Source organism: Acipenser ruthenus, chromosome 41 (assembly GCF_902713425.1).
Source record: "Acipenser ruthenus chromosome 41, fAciRut3.2 maternal haplotype, whole genome shotgun sequence".
Lineage (NCBI taxonomy): Eukaryota > Metazoa > Chordata > Actinopteri > Acipenseriformes > Acipenseridae > Acipenser > Acipenser ruthenus.
Genome location: NC_081229.1, coordinates 906,466 through 921,620, shown reverse-complemented (window position 1 = coordinate 921,620; position 15,155 = coordinate 906,466). Strand labels below are relative to the sequence as shown.

Below are 15,155 nucleotides of genomic sequence, written 5' to 3'. Positions count from 1 at the left end.
GTTATTGTATTTCTTGCTCTTATTGTATTACTTGTAATTGTAACACTTGAAATGTATTTGCTTACGATTGTAAGTCGCCCTGGATAAGGGCATCTGCTAAGAAATAAATAATAATAATAATAATAATAATAATAATAATAATAACAGTCCCCCCCCCACACCGTTGGACTGTTCATGCTTTCCCCCCCCCCCAATGGCACATTTATTATTTTTTTTAATAGGGTTTTTGAGATTCCTGTCCACTAAGATGTCAGATTTGAGCCGGAACTGCGTAGCCAAAAAAACCGTTCTGCAGATTCCTTGTATGAAAAAAAAAAGTGTTTATGCAGCAGCTTTACTACAGTGGAGCGAGTGAAAGGGAGAGAGGAAGGAGGGAGAGAGGAAGGGAGAGGAAAGGATGGAGAGATGCAAAGGAAAAAGGAGAGAAGTTGAGCGAGAAGGAGAGGTGTGAAAGGAGGAAAGAGAGACAGAAAAATAAGTGAGGAGAGGAAGAGAGCGTACTAATCATCCCCCCCCCCCCACACACACAACCCTCGAGTGCGTTGCCATGGAAACCAGACAGCCAGTCCCGAAGCAGTGCTGAATATATTGGGATGTTGAGGTGCTAATGCATTCATCTGTCTGTGTGCAGACAGGGGAATCAATAATGAGCAAGAAGCTTTCTGAGAGAGAGAGAGAGAGGAGGAGGGACAGGGAGACAGAGAGAGAGAGGAGAGAGAGAGAGAGAGAGAGAGAGAAAGGAGGAGGGACAGGGAGACAGAGAGAGAGAGGAGAGAGGGGGAGGGGGAGAGAGAGAGAGGGGGGGAGGGAGGGAGAGAGAGAGGGGAGGGGGAGGGAGAGAGAGGGGAGAGAGAGAGGGGGGAGAGGGGGTGGAGGGAGAGGGGCAGATGGAGAGAGGGGTGGAGAGAGGGGGTAGAGGGAGAGATGGAAAGAGGGAGATGGTGAGGGGATAGAGGTGGAGATGGCGAATGGGATGGAGAGAGAGGGTATAGGAAGAGGGGGAGATGGGGAGAGGAATGGAGATAAGGAGAGATCGAGAGAGGGATGGAGAAAGGGAGAGATGGAGAGCAGAGATGGAGAGAGGGGGGAGAGGGGGAGATGGAGAGAGGGATGGAGAGAGGGAAGATGAAGAGAGGGATGGAGAAAGGAATGGAGAGGTGACTGGAGAGGCTTGCTTGCGAGACTCTCCCTGTGTAAACATGTGGATGACATGAAGGTTCAAAAAGTACAGCATGAACTTGGGTTTCCACGGAGATAAGAACTCTGTGGGGTCATGACCCTCAGTTGCCTTCCCATCGGAACGTTCGGACCAGAACACAAAGGCAACCAATTGGGCCTGCCCCCAGCGTTACCGTGGTGATCTGGAACATTGAATCAGAACCCCCCCCCCCCTCCCCAGCAAAACCAGGGTCCCGGGAAAGAGTCTGAGGGGCTCCAGGAGGGTCACACTTTACTAGCGGTTCCCTCATGATGGATTCATGTAATCTACAGCTGGCATGCTCACCACATGCTCTCCCTAACTCAGTCAGGTTTTACCCATTCATTAACGGTCGCTCTAACAAACGATACCCCCTCTTCAAACCTGCACGGTGCTCCTCTGGAGAATGGAGGGGGGGGGGCAGTGCGTTGGCATGGCACCCAGTTCCTGAGGACCTCACCTGTGACCTCTATGACCTCACAGGTAAAGGGTCTCAGGGACAGTGAGGCATGCTGGGAGAGCGTGGCACAGGAAGTCCCGATATCGGTGCTGCTGGCAAAACTAGGGGCACTTTGACAAGAAAACAACAGAACAGATTTGACAATGAGGGACAAGCTCCTGCTAATAATAATAATAATAATAATAATAATAATAATAATAATAATAATAATAATAATAATCTGGCTTGGGTTATTATCACGCCGCATCACTTTAGGAAATAAAAGCTGAAGATATGAATCGAAGCGTCTCTCAAGGCAAAGTCCGGCAGCGCGATAAAAACCCACAGCTCTGCTGCTTCAAACCCGAGCTCGCTGCTCTCTCAGGGGCTGACGAGTTAAACTGACGTGTATTAAACCAGGGATATCTGGTGTTCTCTAAAGTGTAAAGTACCTGTAAAGTACATGTAAAGAGCCTGTAAGGTATCTGTAAAGTGCCTGTAAAGTATCTGTATAGTGCCTGTAAAGTATCTGTAAAGTGCCTGTAAAGTATCTGTATAGTATCTGTAAAGTGCCTGTAAAGTATCTGTAAAGTGCCTGTAAAGTATCTGTAAAGTGCCTGTAAAGTGCCTGTAAAGTACCTGTAGTGCAGGGCTGCTCAAACTCGGTCCTTGGGACCCCCCCTTTGTCTGCTGGTTTTCATTCCAACCCAGCTCTCAATTACTGGACCAGACCCTTAATTGAACTGATCATTAGCTTAATTAGACCTTTTTACTTGTTTTCATCTCATAAACAGCTGCAGAGTTCAAGTCTCTTATAAAATGTTACGGCTAACTTGAAATGTCCAGGAGCTGAAAACAATTAAAAAGGTCTAATTAAGCTAATGATCGGTTCAATGAAGGGTCTAGTCCAGTAATTGAGAGCTCACTTGGAATGAAATCCAGCAGACAGAGGGGGTCCCAGGACCAGGGTTGGGAAACCCTGCTCTAGTGTCTCTGTAAACGTTTCTGTAAAGTACCTGTAAAGTACCTGTAAAGTGCCTCTAGTGTCTCTGTAAACATTTCTGTAAAGTACCTGTAAGGTGCCTCTAGTGTCTCTGTAAAGTGCCTGGTTTGCGTTGCTGTTATCTGAAGTCCCTGCTGAGATGAAGTAACCCCCCCTCCTCCTCCCTGTGTTCTGAGGGCAGTCAGTATTCAGATCAGAGCTCCTGTATCGTGTTCCTGAGTGTTTATCTACAAGGTTTCCGTGGGGCAGCTCGGGGATCCCCAATCGAGAGTACGGTGAATGGCAGACTGCTTCTGCCTGGAGATGAAACGGCTCTGCAGATGCACAGCCCTTCAGAAAGGAGATTGCTTAAGATGGATTTTCACACAGTCGCTCTTCAGGATAAGCTTTGCATTGTAAAGCACAGAGAGGTCTGGTAAAGCATAGGGAAGCATTGTAAAGCACAGAGAGGTCTGGTAAAGCATAGGGAAGCATTGTAAAGCACAGAGAGGTCTGGTAAAGCATAGGGAAGCATTATAAAGCACAGAGAGGTCTGGTAAAGCATAGGGAAGCATTGTAAAGCACAGAGAGGTCTGGTAAAGCATAGGGAAGCATTGTAAAGCACAGAGAGGTCTGGTAAAGCATAGGGAAGCATTGTAAAGCACAAAGGGGTCTGGTAAAGCATAGGGAAGCATTGTAAAGCACAGAGAGGTCTGGTAAAGCATAGGGAAGCATTGTAAAGCACAAAGGGGTCTGGTAAAGCATATTTAAAAACAGGATAAACTAACCCTTGTAAAAGCACAGCACAGTGTAATAAAGCACAGTGAAAGCATTGTCATATTGCTGCCCTGAAAGTAGATTCAGTCGACACAGACTATTCATCTCCCCTTCTGATTTTATTCCTCTTTTTAAACACTCTCACACTCACCCTCTCCGAATCTCTTGCTTCTGCATCATTTTCTTCGGCCGGGGGGAGGAATCGTTTCCATGAGTGTTTTGCGTATCCAAAGCAAATTAAAATATCGATATCTGTAAAACAAAACAATAACATTTAACATTTAAATGCAGGGAATTGAAGACAAAGAGAAATGCTGTCCATCCATCAAGCAGCTTCCTTCCTCTCTGCCCTCCTCTCTCTCTCCATCCAGTGCTCTTCCTTCGCTTTCCCTCTCTCCCTTCATCCCGCATCCTCCCGCTGTCTCCATCTCTCTCAGCCTCTTCATCCCTCCTTCTCTTCATCCCCGTCTCTCTCACTGAAGCAAGCGAGCGACAAGAAAGCTAGGTCTAACCCCTCTCCCTCTTTCTCTCTCTATCCCCTCTCCCTCTCTCTATCCCCTCTCCCTCTTTCTCTCTCTATCCCCTCTCCCTTTCTCCCTCTCTGTTCTTTCTCTCAGCTCCCTTACTCTGTGCCTGTCTGGCCGAGAGGTAGGTATGGAGGGAGAGAGCGAGAGAGAGAGGAGGGAGGGAGGGAGGGAGGGAAGGAGGGAAAGCACAGAATAAAGGAAAGGACTACCTGTCGGTCCGCTCTGCTCCCTCTCTCTTTTTTCTTTCTTGTCGCTCCTTTGCTTTTCAGATACGGATGTTGGTTTGCACATGACTGTGTGTGTCTGTGTGCATGTGCTCTCCCTCCCTCCCTCCCTCTCTCTGTCTCTCTCTCCCTCCCTCTCTCTCTCTCTCCCTCTCTCTGTCTGGGTGTGTGCGAGATAGAGAGAACGAGACAATAGCTTGAGTGTGTGCATTTCATTTCTGTCTTCTCTCTCTCCCTCTCCTATCTCTGTTTTAAAAAAAGACCTTTTCTCATTCCTCTTTTCCTCTCCTCCCTCACCCTCTATATTTCCCCCTCCCTCTCTCAGCTTCCTTCTCCCACCATCTCTTTTCCCCTCTCCCCCCATCCTCTCTCCCTCTCTGCTCGCCTCTCCCCTCCCTCCCTCTGCAGACAGAGGAATCGATAAGTCTGGCTGCACACACACACTCTCTCTCTCTCTCTCTCTCTCTCTCTCTCTCTCCCTCTCTCTCTCTCTCTCTCTCTCAGTCAGACGCAACGCATTGCAGATAGTGTCTGACTCCCAGCTGCACACAGACGGGGGGTGGGGGGTGCAGACTGTTCTCTCTCTCTCTCTCTCTCTCTCCTCACTTCCAGACAGTGCTGCAGAAATGATCAGCGCGACTCCAGTGCGACCCTCCGGAGCGTTTTCCAGCTGCGTGTCACATTCCCGTGGTTTTAACGGAGCGGGAGAGCAGACAGGTAGAGACGGGTTTAGAGGGGACCAGCCCCGTGATGCAGAGGAATGGGACAGTATTGTGAAGTTCACACGCAGGGAGCGGAGTGGCTCTCTGCTGCTGGGGTCCACTGCACCCCCCCGCGCTGGAGTTAAAAGACTAAAAGAAACCGAAACTAAATGTCACCTACTTACCGTCTCCGTAGAAACACCTCACCGCCGCGTCGTCGTGGCAACGCCGCGGGGAAAGCTAGAAGGCTGTACAGTTATCTCCTGAGGGTGTCGTTCTCAACTATACAACCAACTACCTCTCCCTGCAGAGAGCCGGCTCAACACAGCACTGCCCTGCCCCAGCTCTGCCCTGCCCCAGCACTGCCCTCCCCAGCGCTGCCCTCCTCCAGCACTGCCCTAGCACTGCCCTCCCTCAGCACTGCCCTCCTCCAGCACTGCCCTCCCTCAGCACTGCCCTCTCTCAGCACTGCCCTGCCCCAGCGCTGCCCTCCCCAGCGCTGCCCTCCTCCAGCACTGCCCTAGCACTGCCCTCCCTCAGCACTGCCCTCCTCCAGCACTGCCCTCCCTCAGCACTGCCCTCTCTCAGCACTGCCCTGCCCCAGCGCTGCCCTCCTCCAGCACTGCCTTGCCCCAGCACTGCCCTGCCCCAGCACTGCCCTCCCCAGGGCTGCCCTCCTCCAGCACTGCCCTCCTCCAGCACTGCCCTCCCTCAGCACTGCCCTCTCTCAGCACTGCCCTGCCCCAGCACTGCCCTCCCTCAGCACTGTCATGCCCCAGCACTGCCCTCCCTCAGCACTGCCCTGCCCCAGCACTGCCCTCCCCAGGGCTGCCCTCCTCCAGCACTGCCCTCCTCCAGCACTGCCCTCCCTCAGCACTGCCCTCTCTCAGCACTGCCCTGCCCCAGCACTGCCCTCCCTCAGCACTGTCATGCCCCAGCACTGCCCTCCCTCAGCACTGCCCTGCCCCAGCACTGCCCTCCCTCAGCACTGCCCTCCCTCAGCACTGCCCTCCTCCAGCACTGCCCTCCTCCAGGTATGTAGAAGTATGCACTGGAATTCAGCAGTTCCCCAGGGTCAGGCTGTGCATTTACCGTCGTGTACCCTGGTTTGGCATGTTTGGCATTTTGCATTTTTTAAAAAAATATACTTTACAGCCTGCCTCTCTCATCCTAAAGACTAGACTGGGTCTCCATGCAATTCCTAAGTTAACACTGCCCTCTAGTGGAAATACATGGAACACTCCAAGAATTCCATTCTGTCTGCATTGCCACTGTAGTGCCCCTGTCTGTCTGCCTTGCCTGCCTGCCTGTCTGTCTGCCTGTAGTCTGTCTGCCTGTCTGTCTGTCTCTGTCTGTCTGCCTGTCTGTCTGTCTCTGTCTGTCTGCCTCTCTGTCTGCCTGTCTGTCTGTCTCTCTGTCTGTCTCGCTGTCTGTCTCTGTCTGTCTGCCTGTAGTCTGTCTGTCTGCCTATCTGACTCTCTGTCTGTCTGCCGGTCTGGCTGGCTCCACTCAGGGCACCTCTAGAATAGTAAATGCAGTTCTCAATAAAAGCCTGTCTCTGACCCGTCAATCCCTTGTTAGTGGAGCCTCTTATTAAACAGCAAACAGCACACGGCACTGTAAAGCATTGCAGAGTTTGTGAATGGTTTAGATATTTAACAGCACAGACCTGAGAAAGGAAGAGTGAAAGAGAGAGAGAAACAGATTCCCTCACTCTTTAAAAACCCCATATCAAAGAGTCTTCATAACTAATAATAATAATAATAATAATAATAATAATAATAATAATAATAATAATAATAATACTGACACCCCCATATCAAAGAGTCTTCATAACTAATAATAATAATAATAATAATAATAATAATAATAATAATAATAATAATAATAATACTGACACCCCCATATCAAAGAGTCTTCATAACTAATAATAATAATAATAATAATAATAATAATAATAATAATAATAATAATAATAATAATCATAGCTTTCCGAAGCCAATTCCATTGACAATGCAATCTGCAGTTCTTTCTTTCTTTTTTCTTTTTCATCCTTACCGTCGCTGTTTTCCGAAGGGCGAGCTCAAATCGGGCTGTCTGCCATCTTGAGATTCTATCCCACGCCCTCTCCCTCCCTCCTCTTTCTCTCTCACTCTCCCTCCCTCCTCTCTCTCTCTCATTCCCTGTGTTGCAACACCCAGCAACAACACACACAGCCAGCCCCAACCCAAACCCAAACTCCATCCCAGCATGCAACACACACAGCCAGCCCCAACCCAAACCCAAACTCCATCCCAGCATGCAACACACACAGCCAGCCCCAACCCAAACCCAAACTCCATCCCAGCATGCAACACACACAGCCAGCCCCAACCCAAACCCAAACTCCATCCCAGCATGCAACACACACAGCCAGCCCCAAGCCAAACCCAAACTCCATCCCAGCATGCAACACACACAGCCAGCCCCAACCCAAACCCAAACTCCATCCCAGCATGCAACACACACAGCCAGCCCCAACCCAAACCCAAACTCCATCCCAGCTGGAACAGTGTTTATATTGGGGCTCGAATTCTCTTAAAGAGTTAAGCAACCCCCCCTCCCCCTCACTCGCTCACCCTCTCCCCTCCCCCCTCACTTCCTCCGACACGCTAACAAATTAATTACAGCTTGGCACTAGCTGGCAGATTGCTATGGCAATATTCTTTTGTTCCATCGATGCCAATCTGTTTGGTATGGTGCCCATTTCTCACCCCCGCCCCCCCCTTAAACCCATAGCCTCCCTCCCTCCTTTCCTCGCTTCCTCTCCTCTTTTTCATTCGTATCACGATGTAATGCGGCATCGCTGTGCCAATGCCAGCTCCCTCCCTCCCTCCCTCCCTCCCTCTCCTCCCTTCCCCTGGCACTGCCACAGCACATTGCCAGCGGCTTCTCAGAGACAAAGAAGGATCCGACTCCGCTGTGGAAGAATCCGCTCACAGACTGGCGTTGCCAGCGACCGAGGAAACAAATGCCTGATTGAAAAATAACTCCAGACTAAAACAGACTCGCACCCCCCCAATTACAAGACCAAATAAATAAACACATTCATTAACACTATGTAACACAATTTTTGTTCCTGGGTAGTAAGTGCTATTTCCTAATTGCTTATGCCTCAAAAGTATAGAAAATGGCTATTATTCCCCACAAACTTTGCTTTTGTGACCAGGACATTGATATTTTGAAATTTACCTATTTCCAATGAGAAAACGGGTGAATCTGTGTCTTTTCGTTCACATAAAGTCAGAAAAAAACAACATATGAATCCAAATTAACATGTATTTATACTAAAGTAATACAAAAATGACTACAAAAGATTTAGAAGTGAGTAGTTTTTCGAGATTTACAATTATACTGTAAATCACTTTCACGAATCAGCCCCCAAATGTAGTCTCCCATCATGTTCTCGTTATACTGTCCTTGGTAGCGGCGTTCAAGGTCCAGTATATCCTGGTGGAAGCGCTCGCCTTGCTCCTCTCATTCGGGTTACAGGCGATTCCGATTGCCTCGAACAGACTGGTCACATTGTGGCAGAAGCAGAGCCCATCTTGACGGGTGAAGAAGCTGGAAAAAGGTTGGTGACGCTTCCTCTGATCTGCGACTTGCACACTTTCATCCAACAAGTTCCACTGCTTGAGCCTAGACGCCAAAAGCTCGGCATTAGACTTGGTGAGACCAAGATCTCTAATCAAGTCGTTGAGGTGTTTTTGGTTGGGGTAGTATGCGTTTCTCTCCTCAGCTCCACCTCTGAAATTGTCATCTGGATCTACAACGTCTTCCTCGCTCTCTGACTTGCTGCTCTCTTCTAAAGACGGCTGCTCTCTCTCTGGAGGAGTGGGTACGGGGAGCTCATGGCAGTGTGGCACCGGGGCGATGGATGAAGGAAGGTCCGGATACGTGATAGCAGGTGCATTCTTGCCAGTCCGACGTTTGGAAGGGTCCACCATGCAGAAGTAGCAGTTGCTTGAGTGGTCAGTGGGTTCCCACCAAATTCTTGGGATAGCGAACTTCATGGCTCTCTTTTCCCCTCTGTACCATCCTACAAAAATACATTTATTTCACCCATGACTAATGTGCAAGAGATTCTCGCAACATTTTTCACATATGATATATTTTTTCAATAACATTGAAAATTGTAAAACATTTTAAAATTAAAAACTTTTACAATTTTAAAAATTTTAACAAATTTTATAACATAAAATTCCGAGCAACAATTGTCCATCTTACCTTCCAGAGTTTTTTTGCAGTGCTCGCAGGTGAAATGAGGTGCCCAGGGTTTGTCTTGATCCCCGACAGGCATGCCGAAATATGCCTTGTAGGCCTCACACATCTTAGCAGATGCTTCCACTGAGTACTTTTTCGCTCTTGTCTTGATAAATTGGCCGCAGACATAGCAAAATGCGTCTGCCGGATGCTTGCAGCCTCTTGATGCCATCTCAGAAAAATGCAGATATGTATCCACTTAGGCAGCTGGAACTAAACTGAACTGGTGGGCTTAAGGCCCCTGTATTTATACTACTATTTATATTACTGGAAAGTTCTAGAAAGTTCTAGAAGTTACTCCAAGTTTATTCAGCACTGAATCTATCTGGAATGTTCTGGAAAATAGGTAAATTTCAAAATATCACTGTCCTGGTCACAAAAGCAAAGTTTGTGGGGAATAATAGCCATTTTCTATACTTTTGAGGCATAAGCAATTAGGAAATAACACTTCCTACCCAGGAACCAAAAAAAAAAAAAAAATTGTTACACTGTGTTATTAATAAACAAAATCACATTCAACTGTTAACAGTGCCTCAGTCTGTCTGTCTGTCTGTCTGTCTGCATTGTCATTGTAGTGCCCCTATCTGTCTGTCTGCATGGCCATTGTAGTGGCCCTATCTGTCTGTCTGCCTGTCTGTCTGCATGGCCATTGTAGTGCCTCTATCTGTCTGTCTGTCTGTCTGTCTGCATTATGACTTGTGAATTTGGAAAGGACGACCCAAACCTCTTGGTAATAAAAGCCCTGTACCTGATATTTTAGTTGCTTGGCAACCTGTCAGACACAGCGATTGGATGGGCACGTCCAAAGGCTGCTGGGAGTTGTAGTTTTCGGGATCTCCCAGGAGCCTGTGCGAGCAGGAAGCAGTCGCTGTGTCTGCAGTGAGGGAGGGCTGGACAGTCAAGCTGAGTCACATGACTCCCATCTCCCACACACCTGTCTGATTCAGTCAGCAGTGCTCTGGATGCAATGAAAAGAGCAGGAGGAACTTCTTCTAGTACCAGAGAAGCTGAAACTGCAACAGACATCAACTACGACTGTGGATACAAACACAAACACACACACTGACACACACACACACACACTGACGCACACACACTGACACACACACACACACTCTGACACACACACACACACACACAAACACACACACTGACACACACACACACAAACACACACACTGACACACACACACACACACACACACACACACACACACACACACACTCTGACACACACACACACACTGACACACACACACACACTGACGCACACACACACACACACACACACACACACACACACACACACACACACACACACACACACACAGTACCCCCGGGGTACAGAGAGGTCCCCTCCCCTCCCCTCTCTCTCTCTCTCTCCCTCCCAGGCCAGACAGCAGACAGACCCCGGTTTCTATGGTAACCAGCTCCCTGGCAACAAAGGCTTGGCAGTCTGCCCTCCGGTTGCTAGGGCCATCAATCAATGTTGGGTGCCGTGCCAACCAGTCAGTCCCTCCCCCCAGCATGCACTGCAGCAGCAGTTGCCCTGGCTACGTGGAGTCAGCACGCTCACATCCCAGAAGTGATGCCCCCCCCATGGAAAGTTATTTTGACATGAAATGTTATCAATCACACTGATGAAGGCACTGGAGCCCAAACGCTGGTCTGCTTGACTCGGTCTCTTCTAGTTTCAATCACACTGATGAAGGCACTGGAGCCCAAACGCTGGTCTGCTTGACTCGGTCTCTTCTAGTTTCAATCACACTGATGAAGGCACTAGAGCCCAAACGCTGGTCTGATTGACTCTGTCTCTTCTAGTTTCAATAACACTGATGAAGGCACTGGAGCCCAAACGCTGGTCTGATTGACTCGGTCTCTTCTAGTTTCAATCACACTGATGAAGGCACTGGAGCCCAAACGCTGGTCTACTTGACTCGGTCTCTTCTAGTTTCAATAACACTGATGAAGGCACTAGAGTCCAAAAGCTGGTCTGCTTGACTCAGTCTCTTCTAGTCTCAAAAGCACTCAGAATTTGCACAGTGAAAACATTGTAAAGCACAGAGAGGTCTGGTAAAGCATAGGGAAGCATTGTAAAGCACAGAGCGGTCTGGTAAAGCATAGGGAAGCATTGTAAAGCACAGAGAGGCATGGTAAAGCATAGGGAAGCATTGTAAAGCACAGAGAGGTCTGGTAAAGCATAGGGAAGCATTGTAAAGCACAGAGAGGCATGGTAAAGTATATTACAAACGAACCAGGGTACTATGGTAAATGCACAGTGCAGCCATGGGGTGGGGTGGGGGGGGGGGGGACTACTAAATTAAAAACCGAATTATATTGCAGTAAAAAAGTTTGCAAAAAAATGGCAGACTTTTTTTTTTTTTTTAAACTCAAAAAACAAAAACAAAAAGTTCTTACTTGCTCCGAAGCCTCCAGGATGTTCTGCGTTCATCCCCGAAAAGAAAAAGCGGTCCGTCTTTCCTTTCTCCTCTTTTTAATCCATCCAAGAACGTGGCGAGGAACGAAAGAGAAAGAGAGAGAGAGAGAGAGAAAGAGAGAGACGAGAAGTGTTGGGCCTTCGAAGCAGAAGAAAGAAAGGAAGAAGGAAAGAGAGAGAAAGAGGGAAGAGGTTACATTGTTTTAGTTTAGATCATTTTGAGATTCTTCTCATTTGGGTGAGGTGGGAGGGGGACAGGGGACGGGGAAAGGGGGGCGGGGAGGTGAAAAAGGACAGAAAAAAACTCAGTCCCACAAGTGGAAGGGAGAAGCAATGTGCGTTACTGTGCTGGAGCAACAGCACCCGGCTGCCTGCCAGCTTCACAGAGCTGTGCCAAGCAGAGGCAGAGAGAGGGGGGAGGGTGCAAAGACAGAACAAAGAGATACTGCCAGCCAACTCGAACACGAGCCTGTAAGTGATTTCACTGTTTTATTAATTGATCACACTGGTCCTGCTGCTGCGGCTGCACCCAGTCCTGGAGTTCAGAGCTCCCCTCAACGATCATTTCAATATTAATAATAATAACAGACTTCATTGAGGGGAGCTCTGAACCCCAGGACTGGGTGCAGCAGCAGCAGCAGCAGGGCTAGTGTGAGTTTGTAACCCTGCTCAAACTCCTGGCTCCTGATCATTTCAATATTAATAATAATAACAGACTTCATTGAGGGGAGCTCTGAACCCCAGGACTGGGTGCAGCAGCAGCAGCAAGGCCATTTCAGTTGTGATCTGAGCAGGTTTGAACCCAGGCCTGCAGAGGAAGCAGGAGTGAGTCTCTCGAGATTCAGCGTCATGCTGAATCTCCCTCCCTCCCTCCCTCCCTCTCTCCCTCTCTCTCTCCCTCCCTCCCTCTCTTTTCTTTGTGTCCTCTTGCCGCAGTGAAGGACCGGCTGGCTCTTAGAGGCTCAACGCAAGCGAACACGACCGAGTCAATAAAGAGGCGGGGAGGGAAAGGACGGCTCCCTTCTGTTACATCTGCATTGCCAGACAGGCTGAACCACACGGGGGCGTGCGTGTGCGTGTGCGTGTGTCTCAGCGTGTCGACAGTGTTCCTGAGCCTCAGTCCGAGCAACGCTACATGAATGACCAGAGCGGTCAAACCTTTAGAGGTCAAAGGCCAGGCTAGACAGTCTGGTGTCACGAGAAAGTCAAACCCTTAACCCCTGACCTGTCTGTCTGCCTCCTCCACACGATACAGAACGGTTTTAAAAAAGGAGCGAGCTGGACAGGGGGGCCCAGCGCACCAGGTCAATAATAATGATAATGAAGAAGAGGACTGGATTGCCATGCCGGAGGCTGTGTGGTCCAGTGGTTCAAGAAAAGGGGCTTGTAACCAGGAGGGTTCAAATCCCGCTCACTCCCTGACTCGCTGTGTGTGACCCTGAGCAAGTCACTTCACCTCCTTGTGCTCCGTCTTTCGGGTGAGACGTAGTTGTAAGTGACTCTGCAGCTGATGCATAGTTCACACACCCTAGTCTCTGTAAGTCGCCTTGGATAAAGGCGTCTGCTAAATAAACACACAATTACACGCTCGCACACACAAAAGTTGTTGCTTTTTTGTGCTTTGTTTTTCATGTAGGATTGCCCTGTTGCAGGGAGGAACGCTCACTCAGCCTTGACCCCTGACCCTGTCAGCCTGCAGCTGGAGGCCTTGACCTTTGATCTGGTTCCTGACTGATTGAAATCACAGAGCCTGACTGTGTCTGACTGCTGCCCTCGATCAACCCGCTCTGAAGCAGACAGAACCCACTGCCAAATGAAGCTGCACACGAAGCACCAGAAAAAACTGAACTGACACCAACTGACTGCAGTGACAGACACTGAGGAGAGAGAGAGAGAGAGAGAGAGAGAGGAGAGAGAGAGAGAGAGAGAGAGAGAGAGGAGAGAGAGAGAGAGAGAGAGGGGAGAAAGAGAGGGAGGGAGAGAGAGAGAGGGGGGAGAAAGAGAGGGAGAGAGAGTGATAGAGAGAGGGAGAGAGGAGGAAAGAGAAAAATGAAAGAGAGAACAATCATGGGATGGAGAGAGAATGAGAGAGAGGGGGAGAAAGGGAGGGAGAGAGAAAGTAAAGAGGCACAGATAGCTCCACAGGAAGAGAATGAGAGAAATAAGGAGAGGGAGAGAGAGAGAGAGAGAGAGAGAGAGAGAGAGAGAGAGAGAGAGGGAGAGAGAGAGAGAGAGAGAGAGAGAGAGAGAGAGAGAGAGAGCTATAATAAGCACCAGAATAGCTGTGCTCTCTCGCTCTACTCTGCTGTGACCTACTAACACTGCGCTCAGGAATGTGAGCAGAGCGGAGTCACATTCCACTGTTAACCCTTCACACTGCACTGAACACCAGGGCTGAGCACAGACAGCACACCGCACTGAACACCAGGGCTGAGCACAGACAGCACACCGCGCTGAACACCAGGGCTGAGCACAGACAGCACACCGCGCTGAACACCAGGGCTGAGCACAGACAGCACACCGCGCTGAACACCAGGGCTGAGCACAGACAGCACACCGCACTGAACACCAGGGCTGAGCACAGACAGCACACCGCGCTGAACACCAGGGCTGAGCACAGACAGCACACCACACTGAACACCAGGGCTGAGCACAGACAGCACACCGCGCTGAACACCAGGGCTGAGCACAGACAGCACACCGCGCTGAACACCAGGGCTGAGCACAGACAGCACACCGCGCTGAACACCAGGGCTGAGCACAGACAGCACACCGCGCTGAACACCAGGGCTGAGCACAGACAGCACACCGCGCTGAACACCAGGGCTGAGCACAGACAGCACACCGCGCTGAACACCAGGGCTGAGCACAGACAGCACACCGCGCTGAACACCAGGGCTGAGCACAGACAGCACACCGCGCTGAACACCAGGGCTGAGCACAGACAGCACACCGCACTGAACACCAGGGCTGAGCACAGACAGCACACCGCGCTGAACACCAGGGCTGAGCACAGACAGCACACCGCGCTGAACACCAGGGCTGAGCACAGACAGCACACCGCGTTGAACACCAGGGCTGAGCACAGACAGCACACTGCACTGAACACCACATTAGTCAAAGCCCTCTGCTGGTCACTTAACACATTACACTTCTCATTGAGTTGTGTGTTTTCAGAATCTTGCTTAGCACTCTTTTCAAGGGGGTCAGAGATCACGGTGCTCATGTTGGAAGAGGGGAAGGGTTATACTGGGGTCCTAAATGAATACAGGATTGATGCTCATACATCAGCACAAGATATTTGTTGCTTTCATAACTTATACTGATTGTAACTTAGATCCACAGGCAGGCAGGCACACAGGCAGACAGAGAGACAGGCAGACAGAGAGACAGACAGGCAGGCAGGCAGACAGACAGACACACACAGACAAAGACAGAGAGACAGGCAGACACACACACACAGACACATTAACACAGACACTGAGACTCTAACTCAAATGACAGAAGTTGAAAAGATTCAAATATATACATTACAAGTAAAATAAGCTTATTAAGAAGCTCCCGAAAA

General features: G+C 49.4%; 2 protein-coding genes across 2 annotated transcripts; both read right to left on the bottom strand.

Annotated features, from left to right (window-relative positions):
• Nucleotides 1–7,776: 7,776 nt before the first annotated feature.
• LOC131709154 (uncharacterized) lies at nucleotides 7,777–9,892 on the bottom strand. The gene is made up of 2 exons (XM_059011247.1): nucleotides 9,115–9,892; nucleotides 7,777–8,926 (listed from the first exon to the last, which is right to left on the bottom strand). Exons 1-2 carry the CDS (start codon nucleotides 9,320–9,322, stop codon nucleotides 8,286–8,288), a joined length of 849 nt encoding a protein of 282 aa, XP_058867230.1. The 5' UTR covers nucleotides 9,323–9,892; the 3' UTR covers nucleotides 7,777–8,285.
• Nucleotides 9,893–13,958: 4,066 nt separating this feature from the next.
• Nucleotides 13,959–14,813, bottom strand: LOC131709013 (keratin-associated protein 10-8-like). The gene has a single exon (XM_059010606.1). The coding sequence runs from the start codon at nucleotides 14,811–14,813 to the stop codon at nucleotides 13,959–13,961; it is 855 nt and encodes a 284-aa protein (XP_058866589.1).
• Nucleotides 14,814–15,155: the final 342 nt, after the last annotated feature.

Bases quoted from the DNA above. Each gene is read 5' to 3' on its own strand.
- LOC131709154 (XM_059011247.1), bottom strand. From the start codon at position 9,322: ATGGCATCAAGAGGCTGCAAGCATCCGGCAGACGCATTTTGCTATGTC. The intron at 8,927-9,114 runs GTAAGATGGACA...GTATTTTTGTAG, and splicing joins CTGCAAAAAAACTCTGGAAG to GATGGTACAGAGGGGAAAAG.
- LOC131709013 (XM_059010606.1), bottom strand. From the start codon at position 14,813: ATGAGCACCGTGATCTCTGACCCCCTTGAAAAGAGTGCTAAGCAAGAT.